The sequence below is a fragment of the Procambarus clarkii genome, chromosome 6 (genome assembly GCF_040958095.1).
Source record: "Procambarus clarkii isolate CNS0578487 chromosome 6, FALCON_Pclarkii_2.0, whole genome shotgun sequence".
In the NCBI taxonomy this organism is placed as follows: domain Eukaryota; kingdom Metazoa; phylum Arthropoda; class Malacostraca; order Decapoda; family Cambaridae; genus Procambarus; species Procambarus clarkii.
This window is the reverse complement of record NC_091155.1, coordinates 8679402-8701604: the sequence shown is the minus strand read 5'-3', so window position 1 is coordinate 8701604 and position 22203 is coordinate 8679402. Positions and strand designations below refer to the sequence as shown.

General features: G+C 46.4%; 1 protein-coding gene across 2 annotated transcripts in view; it reads right to left on the bottom strand.

Moving 5' to 3' along the window:
- LOC123753491 (serine racemase) overlaps positions 1-22203 on the bottom strand; it is an 86825-nt gene that overhangs the window by 56244 nt on the left and 8378 nt on the right. For both annotated transcript variants that reach the window (XM_045735477.2, XM_045735476.2), the window contains exons 2-3: positions 15295-15385; positions 8334-8451 (exon numbers count right to left, since the gene is read on the bottom strand). In XM_045735477.2, coding sequence (XP_045591433.1) covers positions 8334-8451; positions 15295-15385 — 209 coding nt within the window. The remainder of the gene's footprint in view (positions 1-8333; positions 8452-15294; positions 15386-22203) is intronic.

Sequence of the window (22203 nt, the reverse complement as noted above, 5' to 3'; positions counted from 1 at the left end):
GGGCTCCAGCAGGAGGAACAGGCTCGAATGCCTCCACCGCCGATCTGAGGCATTCACCGAGACTCACCACCAGGCAAACCCTGCCGACTCTGAAACCCACAGACATTTGGGAGCAGGGAGCAGGGGGGGGGCAGGGGGGGGGGGGAAACCAGGAATGGAGCAGGGAGGGGAGCAGGGGGGGGATCAGGGGGCGGAGCAGGGGGCGGAGCAGGGGGGGAGCAGGGGGGGGGAGCAGGGGGGGGAGCAGGGGGGGGGAGCAGGGGGGGGAGCAGGGGGGGGAGCAGGGGGGGAGCAGGGGGGGGAGCAGGGGGGGGAGCAGGGGGGGGAGCAGGGGGGGGGGAGCAGGGGGGGAGCAGGGAGGGAGCAGGGGGGGAGCAGGGGGGGGAGCAGGGGGGGAGCAGGGGGGGAGCATGGGGGGGGAAGAAGGGGGGGGGAGCAGGGGGGGAGCAGGGGGGAGCAGGGGGGGAGCAGGGGGGGGAGCAGGGGGGGGAGCAGGGGGGGGGAGCAGGGGGGGGGAGCAGGGGGGGGGAGCATGGGGGGAGCAGGGAGGGGGGAGCAGGGGGGGAGCAGGGAGGGGGAGCAGGGGGGGAGCAGGGGGGGGGAGCAGGGGGGGGAGCAGGGGGGAGCAGGGGGGGGAGCAGGGGGGGAGCAGGGGGGGAGCAGGGAGGGAGCAGGGAGGGAGCAGGGGGAGGAGCAGGGGGAGGAGCAGGGGGAGGAGCAGGGGGAGGAGCAGGGGGAGGAGCAGGGGGAGGAGCAGGGGGGGGAGCAGGGGGGGGAGCAGGGGGGGGGAGCAGGGGGAGGGAGCAGGGGGGGGGGAGCAGGGGGAGGGAGCAGGGGGGGGGGAGCAGGATGAGCCACAGCAGGGGAAGGACTAGGGGTGCAGATGAAACCAAAGTTGAGGCGACTAACACCCCCAAGTCCGGGTCCCTACAACCAAAGCGGGGCAGCTGCGGGGCATCCGGAAAGGCAACCAACCTTGCGCATTGCAGCAACCCAAACCTTGCATGCAACGCCAAAGCTGCTTGCACCCGAATATTAATCTCATTGGACTGGGTGAATTGGAGTACAAACAAGGAACACCACTCGCAGGACTCCGGGTCAAAGATGTCATTGACCCAACAAGCAGCATGACAGAGGCAAAGACGGTGAGTGTCACCCTAAGTCAAGGGGACAGAGTAACCTTCAAACTCGCACAAGGCGAGGTGGGACTCTGAGGTCTCTTCCATCGGACCAATGAACCCCCAAGGGGGTTTCCAGGGCCCTTAGGCTGACTGCTAAGGGAAGCCCAGGCGAGGTACTACTAATCTGTTATCCCAGAGCTACCAAGCAAATAACTATAAGCTGAACCGCTGCGACGTGTGCAAGCACAGAGACCTAGTGGAAGGCCACCACAATCCTACAAGTGGTCCTACCGCCACACCAGGCAGACCCACGCCAGGCAAAACAAAACAAAAATAAAAGAAAAAACCCGCAAAAGCACAACGTCTCTAGGGGAACAGAACCGGCCACTGTGTGTTTATCAGACAGCTGCACAGTACCTCGCGCCCCTGTCAGCGATGAAATTACCTCCTACCCAAGGGAAAACAGGAGCTAGAACCACCCCAGCTGAACCCCAAGGGCGGCCAATCACCGAACAGCAACAGAACCACACGGAGGTAGTTCCTGAATGGCTCAGGGAGATAACCCTGAAGCCACAAGGGCAGTACTTACAGGGCACCTAGGGAAGGCAGCCCTAGGTGCATGCAGCTCCAGTACTCTTGTGCTACTCCTGGCTCGCACGATACCAAAACTGAGCAACACCACCGCACTGCAGCACTGCTCTAAGGATGGAGCCAGAGTCGATCAACCGTTCGCCCTCACAACAGCCTGTGAACTGACCAGCGTGGAGGTTTGGGCCACCCCCTGTCCCCCTCCCGGGGAGGGGGGGGGGTGCGCAGACTGATGTCCGGCACTTGTGGTGACGTCATACTTGCTTCCTTGGTTTTGATTGGCGAGTTCTGTTGTTTGTTCGGCTTTCAGTTTGCAATTTTTTTTTTTATCAGCAGTAGTTTGTTTTGGAATTCTTACCTTTCTGGGTGCCTGACCTGGTAGATAGCAGACAAAGACTGCTTCCAATTACACAGGGGTGTCTTTAGGTCATTGCGCCTCATGCCTATCTTGAGGGGGCCAGGTTCTGGCTCTGGTCCCCGGTAAGCCTAGAACTCTTTCGACTGACTGTTGCCATGGTCTAATATATACACATCAGCCCGGTATAGCTCCGTGGAGCCGAAGGGGCTCTCCACAGAAAAGAAATCCTAAATGTGGTGATTGTCCTTGTATATAAATCACCAGATGCAAATCCTCAGCAGTTTAAAGACGAACTTGCAAAAATAGAATACTGCTTAGATAATCTTACAAACCCTGCCCCACACATCATCTTGCTTGGCAACTTCAACTTACACCACCTAAAATGGAGAATGTGGCATGTACAGTTATACCAGAGAGAATCCCAGGAAGCAGTTAAAGTGAACAGTCACACACAGATGACCTCTTGCAGATGTGTGACAGATTTGCCTTAAACTAACAAATAGTAGAACCAACTAGGAAACAAAACATATTAGATCTTATCTTTATAAACAATGATGAACTGATTAGGGACATAATGATTACAAATACATGTTACTCAGATCACAATCTAGTTGAAGTTCAGACATGCATGGGCAATAGACCTGTGCAGAAAGACTTAAATCCAAGAGGAGAATTCAGCAAATTAAATTTCAATAACAAACAGATTAACTGCGAACAAATAAACCAAGCCCTCAAAAAAAATATGCTGGAAGTGAGGGCACGATACTGCAAACTTAAACCAGTGCCTTGACATTTTAGGTACGGTAGCACTAGAAATGTGGAGGCTACATACCACTAAGGAGAAAGAGAAAAACATGCAAACTGGAACAAGAGTAGCATTCCCTCTATAGACAACAAAAACAAATTGCAGAACATCTTAAATGCTTAACTCTATCCCAAGAATGACAAAGAAGGCTATGTAGAGAGAGAGAGAGAATTGGTTGAGCTAAGGTTGCAAGAATCATATAAAATCCAGGACAGACATAGAGTAAAAGGCCATAAGTGAAATAGAGAGGAATTCAAAATACGTTTTCTCCTATGCAAAATCTAGAACAAAAACTACATCTTGCATTGGACCCTTGTGCAAGAGTGATGGAACCTTCACAGATGATAGCAAAGAAATGGGTGAAATACTGTACTGAGGTTACAGTATGATTCCATTTTCAGTGAACTTCTGAACCACATTGTAGATCAATGATCCAAACAAATTTTTTATGAATGCGACACCTCCATCGAGCCATATATCAGATGTTATCCTAAGCCCACTGGACTTTGAAGTAGCTATAGACAGCATGCCCATGCACTCTGCACCAGGCCTAGACTCCTGGAATTCTATATTCATCAAGAATTGCAAAAACACCACTATCACAGGCCCTGAACATCTTTTGGAAACAAAGCCTAGATACTGGTGTTATCCCTGACACATTTACAACAGGAAAGATTGTTTCACTTGAGGAAGGAGGTAGTAAAGCTGATGCAAAACATTATAGGCCAATAGCTCTATTGTCGCACATCAAAAATCTTTTAGAATGCTAAGAAGTAATATCACAAAATGCATGGAATCAGTGTCTACATAACCCTGGGCAACATAGGTTCAGGATTTGGTGCTCCTGCTTCTCTCAATTGCTAGACCACTCTGATGTGGCCTTAGATGCCATGGAAGACAAAACAAAATGCCAATGAAATAGAGGAAGTAGCAGCCAGTGGCGGACTGCCACTGCCACTCTGCATGCCAACTTAGTGGTTCGTTATGGTGAACATGAATGTAGATACTTGTATATAACGTCTGTATATAGTGAATAAAAGCAAAAACAGTATGGTGGGAGGAGAATGTGGGGGAGTGAGGTGTTGAGGGAGCGAGTGGCAGCGAGTGGCTGGCTGGTGTGTGGTGGTCACGCCTCGTTACTTTTTGACTCATAATAGCAACTTAGTGGTTCGTTATGGTGAACAAAACATGCAGTACTCATATATAACCTGTGTATATAGTGTAATAACCGACAAAGTATATGTTCACTGTTTGATGAACATAACTGAATCAACAATATGCACACCATATTTTTGAGTACAGCGATGATTCACTCATTTTATTATATAAATATATCACATTACACACTATTGAATAATATTACAGCAAAAAAACTACGAAAAATCAATCAGAGACATTGAAATAATTAGGTAATTATCTCTTTGTGGCAACTCCGGCCTGACAGCTGGCGAGCAACAGACCGCCTGGGACGCACGCTGAGTCAGCGCCTGTTTTTTGCCAGACTTCCCCACCCTATAGCGGGCAATATATGCCACTTACGAATTTTTTATTATTTTCCCATGATCAGTGAACACAAATTAACAGGCTTAGAAGAATATTTTTTTTTTTTTTTTTTTTTTTTGGTATGCGCCTGTGGGTGACATGCTAAATAGCCAGGCGCCATTTAAGGGTTAAAGAGCAGAAGCTCCGTGCGTCGTTGGAGAGCATGAAGCTCCCCCACCCCGACCACCAGAAGCCAATGCCAACAGAAAAAAAAGAGCACTGGAGAAACAATCTTGAACTGAACGGGCCACCATGAACCATGGGAGAGAGAGACAGGAGAGCACCCTGTCCAAGGACCAGGATGGCTCAGGCGGCGCATGAGCAGGCTAGAGGTGAAACAAAGCATGAGAAAGCTTACAGAACGGGACCAAAGATTCATCCTCCCTGAACACAAGCTGAAGAGGCTCTGCCAGTGCCGTGTGATGAGTAGGCAGTATTAAGATCAATACCGTCTGTCTGATATTATATCATTTTTCTCCAGGTATTCTACCCATTTAGTTTTAATTATTTTTTCCAATATTTAGACTATTACACTTGTCAATGATACAGGTCTATAATTGAGGGGTCTTCCCTGCTGCCACTTTTGTAGATTGGAACTATGTTAGCCTTTTTCCACACATCAGCTCCAACTCCTGTACACAGGGATGCCTGAAAAATCAGTTGAAGTGGAATGCTGAGCTCAGGTGCACATTCTCTCAGAACCCATGGTGAAACTCCATCTGGACCAACTGCTTTGTTCTTAGCTCCTTGAGCATTTTTTCCACTTCATCTCTAGACACCTCTATGTGCTCTATGTTGTTCTCTGGAATTCTTATTGTGTCTGGTTCCCTGAAGATTTAATTTTGTACAAACATACTTCGGAACTTTTCGTTTAATGTTTCACACATTTCCTTTTCATTTTCCGTGAATCTATTTCACATTTTCAACCTCCGAATATTATCCTTTACCTGCAATTTGTTGTTTATGAATTTATACAATAGACCTGATTCTATTTTACATTTGTCTGCAATCCCTTTTTCAAAATTTCTTTCTGCCTCTCTCCTCACTGCTGTCTAGTTGTATCTCGCATCTTTGTATCGCTGGTATCTTTGGGGGTTTGGCCTCTTTCTATATTAATTCCATTTTTGTGTCTTTTGGTTTCTGGCCCTCTCGCAATTTCTGTTGAACCAATCCTGTTTCCAAGTTCTGCATTTCTGCTTTGGTATAAATTTTTTTGTGCCTTTATCATATATTTCACAAAACTTGAAATACATCTCATTTACCTCCTTGCCTAGCAACAAGTCTGTCCAATTATATTCACTAAAAAAAATTCTAAGGTCGCCATAATGTCCTCTCCTGAAGTCAGGTTTTTCAACTGCTTCAACTTCCTTATTTTCTTCCAGATTATAATGCATTGCATACTTCATTGCATCCCAAAAAGACATGGTCACTTTTACTCAAAGGAGGAAGGTACTGAATGTCAAATATCTTTTCCTCCTTCCTGGTAAATATCAAATCTAGCATGAAGGGAACATCCCCTTCCCTCATCCTCGTAGCTTGTTTAACATGTTGATACAAGAATGTTTCCAGGATGAGGTCTACAAATCTACAGGTCCAAAAATCTTCTGTTCTAGCTTCATATGCTTCCCAGTCTATGGATTTCAAGTTCAAGTTGCCGACTATCAACAGTCTTGATCTATCTTTATCAGCTCTTGCTATAATCTCTCATTATTGTTATAAGACCCTCTCGTTTACTATCTAGCTCCTCCTTTGTCCATGTGCTGCTTAGCGGTGGACTGTATGCATTTATGATCATTAGTTTATCATCCTCATTGCAGATTTCTAGTGCTATTACGTCAACTTCTCGTGGATTGGCAATCATTATTTCGTTCACCTTTAGGTGTTCTTTCACCAGCATAGCAACGCCACCGCTTTTCCTAATTTTTCTGTCCCGTCTCCAAACTGAGTAGCCTCTTGGGAATATGACCTCATTTAAAATAACATCTTCAAGTTTTGTCTCCGTGAGTGCAACAATGTCTGGTGTCTGCAGCTGTATTATATCACTTAACTCCAGTATCTTCGATCTCACTCCATCTACATTGGTGTATACTATTTTCAGGAACATGTGATGTTATTTCTGTGTGCAGGTTTAGGACCAGCCCCGCTACTATTTTCCACATGTAAATTATTATGCATCTCTCCCGCCTGCAATGAAGGGAATACAGATTTAGGCTCTTTAGTCGGTCCCAGCAGTTTAAATGTTTTACTGAATGGATTCTAGCAGTAAAGGATCTCTGCACGCTCTCCAGGTCAGCAATTTCTCCTGCTTTGAAAAGGGCTGTCATTGTGCAGCAGTATTCCACTCTAGAGAGCACTAGCATTTTGAAAAATATCATCATCGGTATAGCATCTCTAGTATGAAAGGTTCTTGTTATCCAACCTGTCATTTTTCTTGCAGTTGTGACAGCTACTTTATTATGTTCTTTAAGGGTAAGGTCTTCCGACATGAGTACACCCAAATCCTTTACGTTGCCTTTTCGTTCTATGTTATGATTTGACTGAGTTTTTTACGTGGTTTCCATTTTTATACTTTCATTTTTTCCATAGCGCATGAGCTGGAACTTATCTTTGTTAAACACCATATCATTTTCTGTAGCCCATAGAAAGACCCGATTTACATATGATTGGAGGTTTGCCGTGTCCTCTATGTTGCCTACTCTCATGAAAATCCTAGTGTCATCTGCAAAGGATGATACAGTGCTATAGATTGTGTCCTTATCTATGTCTGATATGAGGATGAGAAAAAGTACTGGAGCAAGCACAATACCCTGTGGGACTGAGCTCTTCCCGGTTGATGGACCGGATTTTATTTTGTTGACTATTACACAATGGGTTCTTTTAGTCAGTAAATTGTAGATACATCTACCTATTTTTTCGGTAATTCCTTCTGAACGTATTTTATGTGCAATAACACCATGGTCACATTTGTCAAAGGCTTTGCAAAATCTGTGTAAATTACATCAGCATTTTGTTTGTTTTCCATGGCATCTAATGCCATGTCATAATAGTCCAGCAACTGTAACAGGTAAGAGCATCCTGTTCTGAAGCTATGTTGTCTGGGATTATTGAGATGCTGTGATTCTATGTATTTTGTGATCTTACTTCTTAGCACTTTCAAAGATTTTTATGATGTGCGATGTTAGTGCTATCGGTCTGTAATTTTTTGCCTCTGCTTTATTTCCTCCTTTATGGAGTGGTGCTATCTCTGCTGTTTTTAGTATGTCAAGGATAATGCCAGTATCTAGGCTTTGTGTCCAAAGAATGTGAAGGCCCTGCGATAGTAGTTTTTTACAGTTCTTGATGAATATGGAGTTCCAAGAAGAAGTGTTTATGGCTTCTTCAAAATCCAGTGGGGGATAGGGTGACGTCTGATATATGATTTGATGCTGTTATCGTATCTGTGAAAAATTCATTTGGGTTATAAATCTTTAGTGCGTTTAGTGGGTCGCTGAAAACAGAGTCGTTCGGCTTCTTCAGTAACTCGCTCATTTCTTTGTTGTCATCAGTGAAAGTTCCATCTCCCTTTTGCAGGTGACTGATACTAGATGTGGTTTTTGATCTTGATTTTGCATAGGAGAAAAAATATTTCGGATTTCCTACCCGGAATTTTTAATTGTGCATCAAGAACAAACCCAACTGTACTACCCTTTGCCACACGAGGCAAAATTTCATTACAGATACGTTTTCTAGGTAGATCCATCATATGAGAGGTTTAAATTCAAATTGAGATCAGTGAAATTCACCTACAGAGGGTGGTGAAAATTAGTGTGTGAATTCAATTATCTTATTTTCAGATATCCGGACATCTGGAAATGCCAAATGGTCCAGATAACTAATGTCGCACTGAATACATAAAAACATAAACTTTTAAGTGCCTAACCTTGATGCTGGTGTAGCCTCACAATAGACAAGTTCAGCACCATATTCTTTGATAGCATCACACTTCACTTTAGGAGTCCCTCTGGGAACAACCACACTGCAAGCAAGACCAGCGCATTCTGTGAAAAAATATGCACTGAGCATGTGGGAAGCCACTTTTTCAGTAAAAGTAATTCCGACGCTTTCAAAGATACTGTACAGTACATATAGTGATCAATACTTATTACAATCACAAAACAGTTGCAATGTCTAGTTTATATTTTGATTAATTTCAATGTTTTAGTATTTTGTAAGTTTGTTTCAGTTTTATTATTTCAATGACCCTTTATGAATGGGGAGAATGTTTATATTAGTGTATGTAGAATAAGTAGCTTTTCCACGCTTTTGTGCAACATTTCTCTACTCTCCGCTTCTTGCCACTCAAAGAAGAGCTGCTTCTATTCGAAGGTGGTGGTGTGTTCTAGACTGCACAGTGGAGCATCAATCTCACTGTTGTGAGGTGTTTAGCTCAGTGTAAATATTATTGGATTTGTGATAAATATAACCCTGTTGTGTGTGTGGTTCCTCTCATGCATGTTAACCCTTGCGCTGCATGCCTATTTACAGACGATGAGTCACAATAACTGAAGATATGATGACCAAACCGCACACCAAAATATGAAGAGACGATGGTGTTTCAGTCTGTCCTGGACCATTATTAAGTCGATTGTGATAATGGTCCAGGATGGACCAAAACGTTGTCGCCTCTATCTTCTGGTGTGTGGTTTGGTCTGCATACCTATTATTCCCTAACAACCCTTGAACTATATGTTTAACACATCTCTAACCCTGTCCATGGAGGACAGAAGAAAATGTATATATGCTGGTTAACATTGTAAATGTGTGGCCACGTCTGTGGTAGAAAATAATAAAAAAAAATAAATAAAAAAAAACTAAAAAAAATCCCTAACAATCTTATAATGTGCGGGGAAAAATAAATGAAAATATTTTTCCTTTTTGATACTGTATTATTAAAATGCATTCCCTGATCATAGAAAAAAACCCAGTGTTGCATGTAATGAAATGCCAATTTCTGGGTGAGCCCCGCTAGCTCCCAGAAGCTACTAAGCTGATATAGTGCCAAACTACAAGGTGCCATCAGTCATGGAGCTTTTAGGCCTACCATGAACCCTGAGCTATAACCTGACCCCCTCTAGAAAGGTGCAGGGAGCAGCAGCACGTATGATAAAAATTTATATGAAATGATTCATGTCTGCCACCCACTGGGGAAGGCACCCAGAAAGTCAGATAAACAAAACAGGCCACCACAGCCTCCAAACCACTGAAAGAACTTCCCCCTCAGTTATATGAAAAATGGAAACAACCCGATTCCCTGGAGGGAGGGATGGAGGTTATCTTGAGGTTATCTTGAGATGATTTCGGGGCTTTAGTGTCCCCACGGCCCGGTCCTCGACCAGGCCTCCACCCTCAGGAAGCAGCCCGTCACAGCTGACTAACACCCAGGTACCTATTTTACTGCTAGGTAACAGGGGCATAGGGTGAAAGAAACTCTGCCCATTGTTTCTCGCCGGTGCCCGGGATCGAACCCGGGACCACAGGATTACAAGTCCAGCGTGCTGTCCGCTTGGCCGACCGGCTCCCTTTTCAGTTTTTTTCAGTTTCAGGGTTTCAGGGAGCCACCAGAGCTCACCAAGAAGTTAGTATTTCATTACATTCACGTGCTGATTTTTTTGGAGCCCCTTGTGGCTCCCTGAAGCTATCTACACAGAAAGAAGGAACAACAGTGCAACAACCAGGGAGGAGAAAGCTCCGCAGAAAACAAGACAAAAACAAGACACGCTGCCACAAAAAGCGACCCCTAAAGCCAAATAAAGTCATCAACGACTGAGCACAAAGAGAAGACACCGAGCAACCAGAAATAGGACAATTCCCAAAAGCCCCCTCCCCCTTCCCCTCCTCCAAAAGCAGCCCAGCACACATATGCCAGAACAGCCGAAGAGCAGCACAACTGCAAAAAGAATGGGCATGAGAACAGGCCACAAACTAGGCAAATTGAAAGACCTCATGGACTCGGTAAGACACACAACTGAAAGCCACACAAGGGCGCCGTGGACCGGGCACAGCAAGAGGCGAGGCGAGGCCAGGCCAGGCCACCAAAACTCTGGGTGAGCCCCAACACCCGTGCGCCCAAAATTATTCCATAAATGGTTGCACAGCCACCCGAGAAGCAGCAAAGAACCAAATGGCTAGAAAGGGTTCAAAGAAGACTGCAGACTGGTGAGACAATGACACAGCAGACAACCCACAAGGAGTTACCGAGGCAGAATGAGAGATACAAAGGTTGCAGCACAAAGTGCCACCAAAGATAACACATAACGTACCTCTGGCCAAGCCAACCAGGGGACCCCTTCAGAAGCCAACTGACTTGGACTCTGCTAGAAGAGGAGCCAACATGAACATACAAGATACCCAAGAGGGTCTAAGGAACAAAACTCTGGACCAAAGGGGACACTGGAAACTAAGCAGAAGAAAAAGAAAGAACCTGACCAGGAAATGGAACAGGCTTAGGTGGTGTACTAGCAGGCCTGGGGCACACAAAACAGCCTGCAAAATGAAACAAAAGCAGCATCAACCCCAAACGCAAGCCGCAGCGGCTCCGCCAATACCACACAAGAGGGGACAGTATTCAGAAGAAACTGACCAAAAACAGACAAGACAGAAAGGAGAGTACACCATGCTCAAACACCAATGAACCACAAGGAAGAGAAAGAAAGTGGCAAAAACAAGAGCCACAAATCTCTCACTGTTACTACAAAGTCACAGGTAGAACACTTTCCGAGAAACCACCATCCCGCTGGAAAATGGCGAGAAGAATGCATCAAAATCCCAGATGTGAATAGCAAAGGAGAAGGACAGGCTAGCGAAGACTAACACCGGCTGATCCACTGAGAAGCGGAGCCGTGGAAATTGGCCGGAACTAAGAAGCACCTAAACCAAGCTGAGCCAGCCACCAAGGCACTGGGAAGGCTCCTGAAGCAGACCCCAGCCATGCAAGGAACAGGAGCCAAAGCTGGCCGGGGGGGGGAGGGGGTGATGAGAGGGGCAAGGCCCACGTACTGCCACTTGAAGAAACCAGCCAAAAGCAAATGCAGCAACCCACCAAACACACACCGAAACTACAACGTTGGTACAACGTTCGAACAAGTTTTAACGCCACCTAACCAGTTATAACAACCAATATAGCAAGTTGTAACAACGTTCTAATACGTCATAAACACGTTAAGCCAAGATGTAACAACTTTATTACAAGTTGTAACAAGCGGAAAATAGACACAGTTACGGTTTGTGTTTCCAGGGAAGAGCCTCACAATGCAATGGGGAATGGAGCCGAGCATATGGGGAAGACAGAAACTACAGTAAAGGGGTGAGGCCAAGAAGAGCAACCTGGGGAATAGGAAAGAAATTGGAAATCTGACCCCGAAGACAAGAGACCCCATCAGAAACACCAGCAGACAGCTAAACACCAAGAGCCCAGCAGAGGCCCAGACACAGTGCCCAGCCTCTAGGAACTAAACAATGAAAGAGAGCAATGAAACCCCCTTTTCCCAGAGGAATAGGGAACACTAGTGAACCCCAAAGGAGCCAGAACACAGAGCCATGCCCCCCCCCCCCCACACACACAGTACAATCCACATGAATGCAAACTCATGTTACATAAAGCCAAGGAAAACACCTGGGAAGAAATGCAAAAGCCCAAAGAAGAAGCCAGTGTCACAGCAGCCAGTGAGGGTCAACAGAGCCTGTCCCTAAATGAGCGTCACACTGGCAAAGGCCACTGAGAATTAAAAGCGCAGGCACATGCACAATTGCCCAGCCAACTGCCGAGGCACCTAGGGCTGATCCAAAACCTACAGACTGTGGAACAGCAGTCAGGTGCAAGGCCGAAGCTGGGACAGAATTAACAGAGACTACCATCAGCCCAACAGGAAACAGAACCTGGCAACCCAGGAAGACCCCTTGAATCTTGACTAGCAGACACAGAGACAGCTGGGAGCTCACCCCAGCCAGCTGTCAAGGTAAGCCAAAACACGATAACAAGCCACAATGACCCAAGGCAAGCGTGTGAACATGCAAGGAGCCAAACTGAAAAAACTTCTTCAAAGGCACTTTTTTACTGAGGCACTGCACAGAGGCAAGTCAGATGTCAAGTTGACTCACCCCATACATTCCAAAAAGAGCTAAACCCTAACCAAAACATGGACGAGCCAAGATATATCCAAGAAGTCGAGGTAATCAGCCAGGAGGAGACCCTAAGAAGAAGACCAACTGCAGACTAAGTCAGCAGCTGAAGAGTGGCAAGAGAAAACCAGGACAGCAGTGAAAGCAACCTGTCCTCTAACAAAGAACGTAGCATTTCGTTCGTATGCATTACCATGAGGCCAAAAATTGCCGTACTGTGCTTGAAAATGGAAGCCGTGCGTGAAAGTGACGTACTGTCCCATTTTCTGTTTTGGATGCTCTGATAGATTAGGAGAGAACACTTTAATTTTACCATTTTCTTGACGTTGGGAAACCTTAAAGAGGATGGGCTGGTGAAAGACAAAAGACCAACAAACCACAGGACAGAACATGGAATACGTGGGGAAACCCTACTGAAACGACAAAGTTGAAGCGGCCAACACTGGAGCAACCTGTGCCAAGGTGACCTGAAACAGGCGAAAGGAGGAGGCCCACTCGGAACCCACCCCGCCACCTCCGAACAAGGGGGGAAGGGGAGGGGAAGGGTGTCCAACCACAAAGTGAACCTAGGGGAATACAAAAATCCCAGAAAGTGGGAAGAGAGAAAAAGTGCGTGCTAGCATGAATGGAAGAAGCTGCCCACACAAGAGGGAGAGCCTAGAACCAACCAGATGGATAATAGGCCAGGAACACTGGAGACCTGACATCTGACTCCCCAGAAAGCCTACCTTGGCCCACAACAGGCAATGCCTCAGCCCAAACCAATCGCCACGAAACGAGAATGAGGACATGGGGGACATAAACCCCAAATGTGTGGAGAAGCAGCAACACAAAAGAACATCAACTCCCAACACGGCAGAAAGAGCTAGAAAAAAAGTGGACAGGAGAGTCAGGGCCAACGCCAAACCAAAGAAAAGACCAACCAGTCAGATACCCCAAAAGAGGACATCAAGGAATTGGCCACTGCCACCAAGAGTACGGGAACAAATAGCATGAAACGCAGTGGATTCAGTAAAGGTGGAAGCCAAGCTCCACCTAAGAGCTGCAGAAAGCAGCTCAGAGAGGTCCAGGCACGCATGAGAGGAACCCAAATGCAGACGAGCACAAAGGCGAAATGCCATAAGTATCACAGAGAAGAACAGAAGGCCAGCTGCATGAACCCCACACTCCAAGATGGGCAGAAGCAAACACCACATGAGGCATCATGAAGGGGGGCCCAAGAGGTAAGCACCTGTGGGGCACCAACCTCAACAACCCAATGCCCACAGGACTGAACCCAAGGGAGAGTCACACACAATCAGAACATACAGGGAGAGGATAGATAAAGCTTACCTCCTGCAACAAAAGGCCCACCATGAAAGGCACAACAGCCAACGAAAGCCCATAGGAGCCCAAGGGGGCCCGCAACCAACTCCCACTGCCCTGGGAACTGAATCAGAGGGCACCAGGGGAGAACCAATGTCTATGCCCATCTGCCAGGACAGAGAAGCAGTGGGTGGCAACATGGGTTAACAAACCTATATTGCATTGATTTTACAAGATTGTTTGCTGTGAGAAAGTGAATGATTTTTCCCCTCAGGATTCTCTCCAGAAGCATGGGAAGGAAAATAATGCTACTTTTCATATTTTGAACCCTTTACTTTATTCGGCTGCTACCTCAAAACCAGCACACTCAGATAAATTGTCAAAAGGGTAGATACCCAAACATTGAAAATCTTGCATAATTAACAGTGAAAGCTCTTTTTGCCTAACAAGAAATTGTCCGATTAGGGAAAAGAACGGTTGGGATAAGAAGCAAGAGGCAGTATTGTACTGTCAAAATATTTTTTTGGCAAACAGATCAAATCTACATATCATAATAGGGTGGCAGATGTACAAGAGAGCCATTATTTATAAAAGCTCAAGCCTTATCATGATCCCTGCAGGAATGAGGAAAAATAAATAGGTCACCACGGGCATGTCTCCAACCACAGACCCTACTGCTGGTATTAAGATATGTACCAACCAAGAGAACAAAGTAATGCCCTGCATCCTAACAAGGAAGAAGGCATAAGACTAGTCATGAAATACCAGGAACTCCACCTCGGAAACAACCAAAAGTTTACAACATGAAACTGAAAGTGGATCAGTCTCCACCAATAACCTTCACAGCTGGATATTATTCAAGCAAAACCCAAGGTGGATACAATAAATCAAGTAGGCAACAAACAAGCACTTTCACATGGCAATCCATATAGATGCCTAATTACACAAATGAGCCCGATTAAAAGCCAGCAATACCTGAAAGTGGAATTTAATATAGACTAAATGCCCTGAAATTTTAACAAAAATACAAAACAATGCTCAATGTAGCATAAATTAATTAATTCAGTTAATGTGTATAACACAAAAATGGGTGAAAAGTGGAAAGAGGCCATGAATTCGAACCTATGTGCTGTGTGTTCCCAGGCACACACTCTTAGACAATTATACCACGACATATACCATGTCATAGCATAGTTGTCTAGTGCGTGTGCCTGGGAACACCCAGTGCATAGGTTCGAACACCTCATTACGGCTCCTATAGGTTTGCTTATTAAGGCCATGAATTGCCATGGTGAGCTATAATGCTATAAAGTTAACTATTGTTATTATTAAACAGAATTTAAGCCTGTAGCCCATTGCTGGGTTATTCAGTGCTAGATGCATAATGAAAGTGAAATGCCATAAACTTGCAGACTTACTTGCAGCATATGCTACAGCCTGGCCATGGTTTCCACTGCTGTGTGTTACCACTCCTGGGCTATTCGGATTTTTCTCCTTCTCCAGAAAAACCTGTAGATATAGGTTATATAACAACTCCTAATTTCACTAATTATGGAAAGTAAAATTTTAACATAGCAATATAATGATTAGTGTTTTAACATATCCGTGAGTCCTTTTTTTCGGTGAGTGGAGGTTGGGGGGGGGGAGGCACCATTGTTCTTTATGTCCTCCTGAAGATGAGGTTTCCATGCTTGGATACAGTAATCCAAATGGGGGTGCACCAGAGATTTAATCACTACCTTCTTCTCTATAACCCTGAAACCGTGCAAAACATACATATACGATTTGACATAACTCAAGTTTTTAAAACTTTGTGTATAATCAACCAGGCAAATGCTTCAATTTTGTCTAAATGATCACAACGTAGTTTGAAAAACAAGAGAATCATAAATAATTTTATAATTGAATACAGTATTGAAAACTTTAGATTTTCAAATCAGAATAAAAAATATAATCTATCACCAATTGTTCATTTGGTGTTATTATTCTCTCAGAATAGCACATGATCTTCAGTTTCATCAAATTAGAATATATGTTTTCAGTATAGTTTACTGTAAAAAAATATTGTCAATATGGCATTTGAAATATGCTGCAAAATTAGACCGAAAAAATTATAAATCCAAACGTATAAGGGTTTATGAAAAATACATTCTGAAGGGATTGTAGAACAGACAGCTGAGCACACAATACTGTATGTCAAAATGGTGAGAATTGGTCAAAAGCCGGAATTTTAGAAGTCACTCTAGGTTTCAGTTTTAGTTGAAACTCTAGTTTCAGAGATAATTGAAGTTAAAGTTATCGACAATGAATAAAGGTAGTTCTAATTCGTTAATTTATTTGAATGTTTTAATAAACATTGTTTGGCATTCGTACTTGAATATGTGAAAGTTGTAGGTCAATGTGTGTTGAAATGCAGTCAAGAAAAAATCCCCCCAACCCCCCAAAAAATATATATATAGGGATAATTATAATCATTTTAATGATTTAGGGGATATATTTAGGGTATACTTGATATAAGTAAAAAAGCCCTAATCTGGTCCCTATCATCAAAAAACCTAAAGAGACAAAGAAAATAGAGTTTGAAATCTGAGGAAAATCAGCCAAAAAAATTCAGTCCTAAGTTCTGAGAGTTATGACTGATTTATTTGTTGACCAATTTCATTCTATCTTCACATAGTTAGGGAAGGGTATGCACTCTCCAGGATGTAAAGGTTACAACAAAATCAGACAATAAACAAAGGAGAAAAAACTAAAATCTTAAAAAATATCAGCGTTGAATGTAATGAAACGCCATTTTCTGGGCGAGTCCCGGAGGCTCCTGGGAGCTATCCAGGCTGAGTGGATATTATTGGAAATTTCCAACACTAAATACAACACTGTTATATTATTATTAATTATTACTAAATCTACTAATCATTGTAGTGATTAAAATTAACCAAACGTAGAGTTCACATGTACTAATAATTACATCTGTACAATAAGGCTAGAATTCTTACGTCACCAGACGCCAGTATTGTGTCAGATTCCATTATAATAAACACAACTATATCCAGTGTGTCTGAGAATTGAATTTGATTCTCTATAAAACAAAGGTTTTCTGTGTGATAATTAATTGCAGATAAACTGATCCCCAACTAATGCCAAATAGAGCGTTTATAGTTATAACTGTTATCTGGTAATAAATTTAACGTCACGCGTGAATGCCCTGGAGAGACTTTAATTCATCTCCATTGCTTGTTTACCATCGTAAAACGGGCAAATAATAATATTTAACTTCTCTGAATAATAAACCCGTCCTTATCCGAGCATTTCAATCACAACTGCGAGAAATGATAATATTCGTAGTAAATAATTTGTGTATCAAACGCGGGACGCGGAGCGGGGCAGGGGAGACACGAGTACACGAGGTGACGCGCTCCGAGAGAGACGCCATTACCCAAGCCACCAGGGTAGACGCCACCAAGAGCTCCAGAAGAAAGTCGCCACTGTGAGGTGTGAAGAACTTTGCAGACAACAACTTAGCTGGTGTCAGTGTCACTTTACACATCGTGTTGAATTGTCAAGAGATTTAATTTGACATTCAATCAGGAACCCGTTAAATTTGTTCCGTGTAGCACAACGTGACCGGCCAGATAAGCGCGTCAACATCTAGGCTAGGCTCGACACCACGTGATCGTTACAACGACGCCTGAACCTAGGACGCGAACTTCGGCAAGCCTTAACTTACACAGTGCCCTATTAGCTAAGTACCTTTATTCCCATTTGATGCATTATCTAGGAGGGGGTTATAGCTGGGTAGCTTGTCGTCACGCAGAGCGACTATAAAAAACCACAGGTTATTATTTACCTCTATTATTTAATTTAATTTCTTGAACATAGATGTCTAGTAGCTTAATCTGTTGCTACTGAATATAATTTGATTTACAGCGTGTGTGAAGAATTCCCCGAGCTGTCATTTCCCGTGTTAATCATCTCCCAGTGTTCCATGATGAGTCCAGGAGATTCCGAGGATGAGTCGTAACCGACTTCTTGGAAATCGTCTTCAAGCTAAGACCCTTTCCGTATTCCTTAAATTCCATTATCTGTAGTATTATTCATGCAGAGCACTGTTTTCTTTGGATTGACATGTGTTTATTATAATTATTAATTTCTCATGTTCATAATCTATGTTCTTATTGGTGACAAATACAATGATTCTATAATTGGTCATAGGATTAGATTATTGCATAATGAACTGGTGCATGAACCACACTAGTTCCTGGACATATATGAAGTTCCAGTAATAACCCCCCAATGTAGGTGTTTGAGGCTTTGATTCAGTTAAATTATACAGCCCATTAATTTATATAAGTGATCATATTCTCTAGTATTTATCCATAGTTACTGGTTCATCTAGGAATTTTCTAATGATCATAATTTATTAGTTTCCCTCTTTACTATAAAAGCGGGTGGTCCTTCGTAATAGAATTTCATTACATTAATATTCAAATAAATAGAGTCAAGCCCCAAATGTCCCACAGATATGTATAACTTTTTGGCATCAGTCAATGCATGGAGTTCTTGCCTACCGGGGACCACGAGCCAGAACCTGCCCCCCCTCCCTCTAGAGAGGCATGAGGAGCAATGGCCTACAGAGACCCCCCCTTATGATTGGGAGCATTCAATGTCTGCCATCGACCAGGATAGGTACCCAGAGAGGTAGGTGCCCCAAAACAAACCCCTATTCTGGTAAACTATTGCGACCAAAGACCGAACAAGTGGACAAAACTCCCCAAACGAAAATTAACAAACAAGCATGACGTCATCATGTGTTGCTGCACCGCTGTCTGCGCAACCTCCCCCCCTCCCTGGGTGGGGGAAGGGGGGGAGCCCCAGACCCCACCGTCGGCGACCCAATCATTAGCTCTTAGGCTGGATGTCAAAAACGCGAAAACACTGCCGACGGGAGGGAGGGAGGGATGCTGGGGAGCCTCTGGGACTCGCCCAGAAAATGGCGTTTCATTACATTCAACGCTGGTTTTCTGGGGGGAGCCCCGTCGGCTCCCCGGAGCTAACTACCCAAAGATAAGGAAAAAAAACAGGGACTTACCCAGGAGGCAGTCCGTCCTCACTGCTCGACGCGAAGTTGAGACAACTGGCTGCAATCGCCGACCCAATGCAATGCAGGCCCAACCAGGCCCACGAACATTCACCAGGTAGCAAGCGGCTAGGACCCTGTTCTATCTCCAAAAACCCCAGGCCCGAATGTCCACCCAAGACATGTTGCCAAAGACGGCAGCCAAAGCAGCAAATTTACGAATGTCGTGGGCCCGGGGAAAAACTGCAAGCTGGCTACACATAACCCTGCGGACGACCTGAGAAACCCGAGCCCGGGAACAGGGAAGAAGGACAACCAGATCAACCCAGAGCGCATCCCTGGCAACCGAAGCACACAAATAGTGGCAGAGAGCCGCAACCGGACACAACACATGATGCACCCCCGGCCTGACCAACCAAGCATCAACAACCCACGGCCCCCTCCGGAACGCAGCCATCTCATTCTTCGCCAGAAAAGAGGGAGACAGTTGCAAGCGAACAAAACAACCACCAGGACCGAAAGAGCAGAAACCTCTGCGCCGGAGTAGAGCATGAAGCTCCCCAACCCGACCCCCAGAGGCCAATGCCAAAAGGAAAAAAAGAGCCTTAAAAAGACAATCCTGAACGGAAGGGGCCACAACAAACCAAGGAGAAGAGAGAAACGAGAGCACGCGGTCCAAGGACTAAGATGGCTCAGGCAGCGCATGAGCAGGCCGGAGGTGAAGCAATGCACGAGACAACTTGTGAAACGGGGCAGAAGTAACATCAACACCGAAAGCAAGCTGAACCAGCTCCGCCAATGCCGCATGATACGAGGCGACAGCATTCAGCATAAGATGATGGTCCTGAAACAACCAAGAGAGAAAGGACAGAACAACCCTATCAGAGACCAAGGAATACCGACGCAGTGATGGGAAAAACAGGAAGGACTGCCAGGAAACTTCATATTGCCGCTGAGACAGCACGCAGGTGGGAGACCAACAACGAAACCACCTGCGCACCATATAAGGAATGATAAACCCGAGTCAAAAACACCAGACGTGAAGACTCGAGGAGAAGACCGAACCAGCCTAGTACAGGGCTGGACCGATCCTGAGCCTGATCATTGATCCGCAAGCAACTCGAACCCTCCAGAGCGACATCCACACCGCTGCAAACTCCCGGACCGTGCTGTGAGCCTGACGGAAGGACAGACCCCACTGCCCCTGGCCGGCCTGGTGAGCACTGGTCACAAAACCCCAGCCAAGAGACGGGGTTTTTTGGGGTTCGGTGCCAAGCCCGAAAAACCCGAAGAGGAAGCCGGCAACATAGCAACCGAGGCAAAGCCCCCGGAGGCCGAACCCAACGATCGCGAGAGAGGCGGAAGGGCTGTCCCCGAAGGAACCAGAACAGCCGACGAAGCCACACCCGACCCGGCGGGTAGACCATCATGGCAAGGTTTAGGCTCCCGCACAAACTCTCGAGAAACCGCCTCGTGACCCGGGAACCTCTCAGAAACAGGTGAAGGTGAGACCGCAGGCACAACAGAGCCGCCGGAGGTAGAGACAAGGAAGCAGTGTGAGCATCCCAAACCAGTCCCAGCCAATACCGAACCCGAGAGGGAACCAGATGGGACTTCCTCCAATTCACCAAGATTCCGAACCCGGCGAGCTGGGAAAGAACCAAATCCCTGGCGAGCAGACACGTGGACCGGCTGGGAGCCCAAACCAGCCAGTTGTCGAGGTAGGCCAGAACCCGAACATCTAGCAAATGCAGGCGGGTCACCACGACCCAAGTAAGGCGTGTAAAAACGCGAGGTGCCAGATTCAACCCGAAGGGAAGACAACGAAAATGGTAACCTTGACGCCCAACAACAAAACCGAGCCAGTCCCTGAACTCCGGATGAACCGGGACATGCCAATACGCATCCTTGAGATCCAGGGACACCATCCAAGCACCCCGCTCCAAGAGAAGACAGACCTGGGACAGTGTAGTCATTCTGAAGGAGGGGCACAAAACCCACAGGTTCAGACGGGACAAGTCCAGAATGAACCAGAGGTCCACGCAGTCCCGTTTCGGGACTGGAAACAGGCGGGAAACCCACCTGAGGGACGCCGTCGTTTCGACCATGCCCAAGCGAACCCACTCCGAGATGACAAGACAGAGCGCAAGATTAGAGGCCTGCCCCACCAGCCCCGAACCCCCCGAGGGAGGAGCAGCCACCCAATGCCACCACAGGCCGCACGAAACGACCCGAAAAGCCCACAAATCGAGGGACCAGGCATGAGCAAACTGGGCGAGCCGCCCCCCCCCATCGCCCCATCAATGGGACGAACCGCGAAAAGGCCGACGCGCCTTGCGAGAACCGAAGCGGCGGACAGGACGGACCCCACTCTGTCCAGCAACAGCCGGAACCGAAAGCGCTGCCAGCCCCGAATCTGGCACCAAAGGCCTACCCCGACGGAAAGACCCCCGAGCCCTGGCACGACCCTTCCAGGAAGGCCCCTCGCGAGCCCCCCCGGAGCAGCAGCAACTCAGACATAGGCCAACAACTGACCGAGGCCGCCTGCAGATACTGCACCACAGCAGACTCCGCAAACAGCAACAGACAAAAGGGCGAAGACAAATGAAGAGCCAGGGCCCAGGCGGACTCCAAGGAGGAAGCCAGCACCACCTGATGACACGCATGGCGAGAAGCATAGAACCACGAAACCGCATCACGCAGGACAGGCGCGAAGAGCTTCAACAAAGCAGACGACATCCGCACCACAGAGGGCAGCGCACCGGACCCGGCAGCGGCCCCAAGCGCTCCCACATCCAACTCGAGCCAATCTGAGGACAGCTCAAGGAGGGAAAAGAAACGCAGAGCTGAAGCAAGCAGGCCACGAGTCCGCAAATTCTCCACAATCAAGGCAGTCGAGAGGGAAGGAACCTGCACGTGAAGCTGCATGACACCAACATCCCGCGGAAGGGTAGGGGCAAACAAACAAGCATTTAGATGCTCGAAGGCGCCCCCCAGGAAAACCTGCAACGCCGTAGAATCCTCTCGCCACTCAAGCGCGCGGGACCGACAGAACGTGTGCCGAGCCTCTAGCAAAAAGAGAGGACAGTCTGCCAACCAGGACGACTCCGGAACTTCATAACGAAACCAGCATGAACCAGGGGATCCGTACAGGAAGGAATGTGGATCTATCATGAAGGCATAATCCGGGTCACGCAGGAGGTAAGCCGCCAAGGCCTCCCGCACCTCCGAAGACGAAACACGGAAAGCC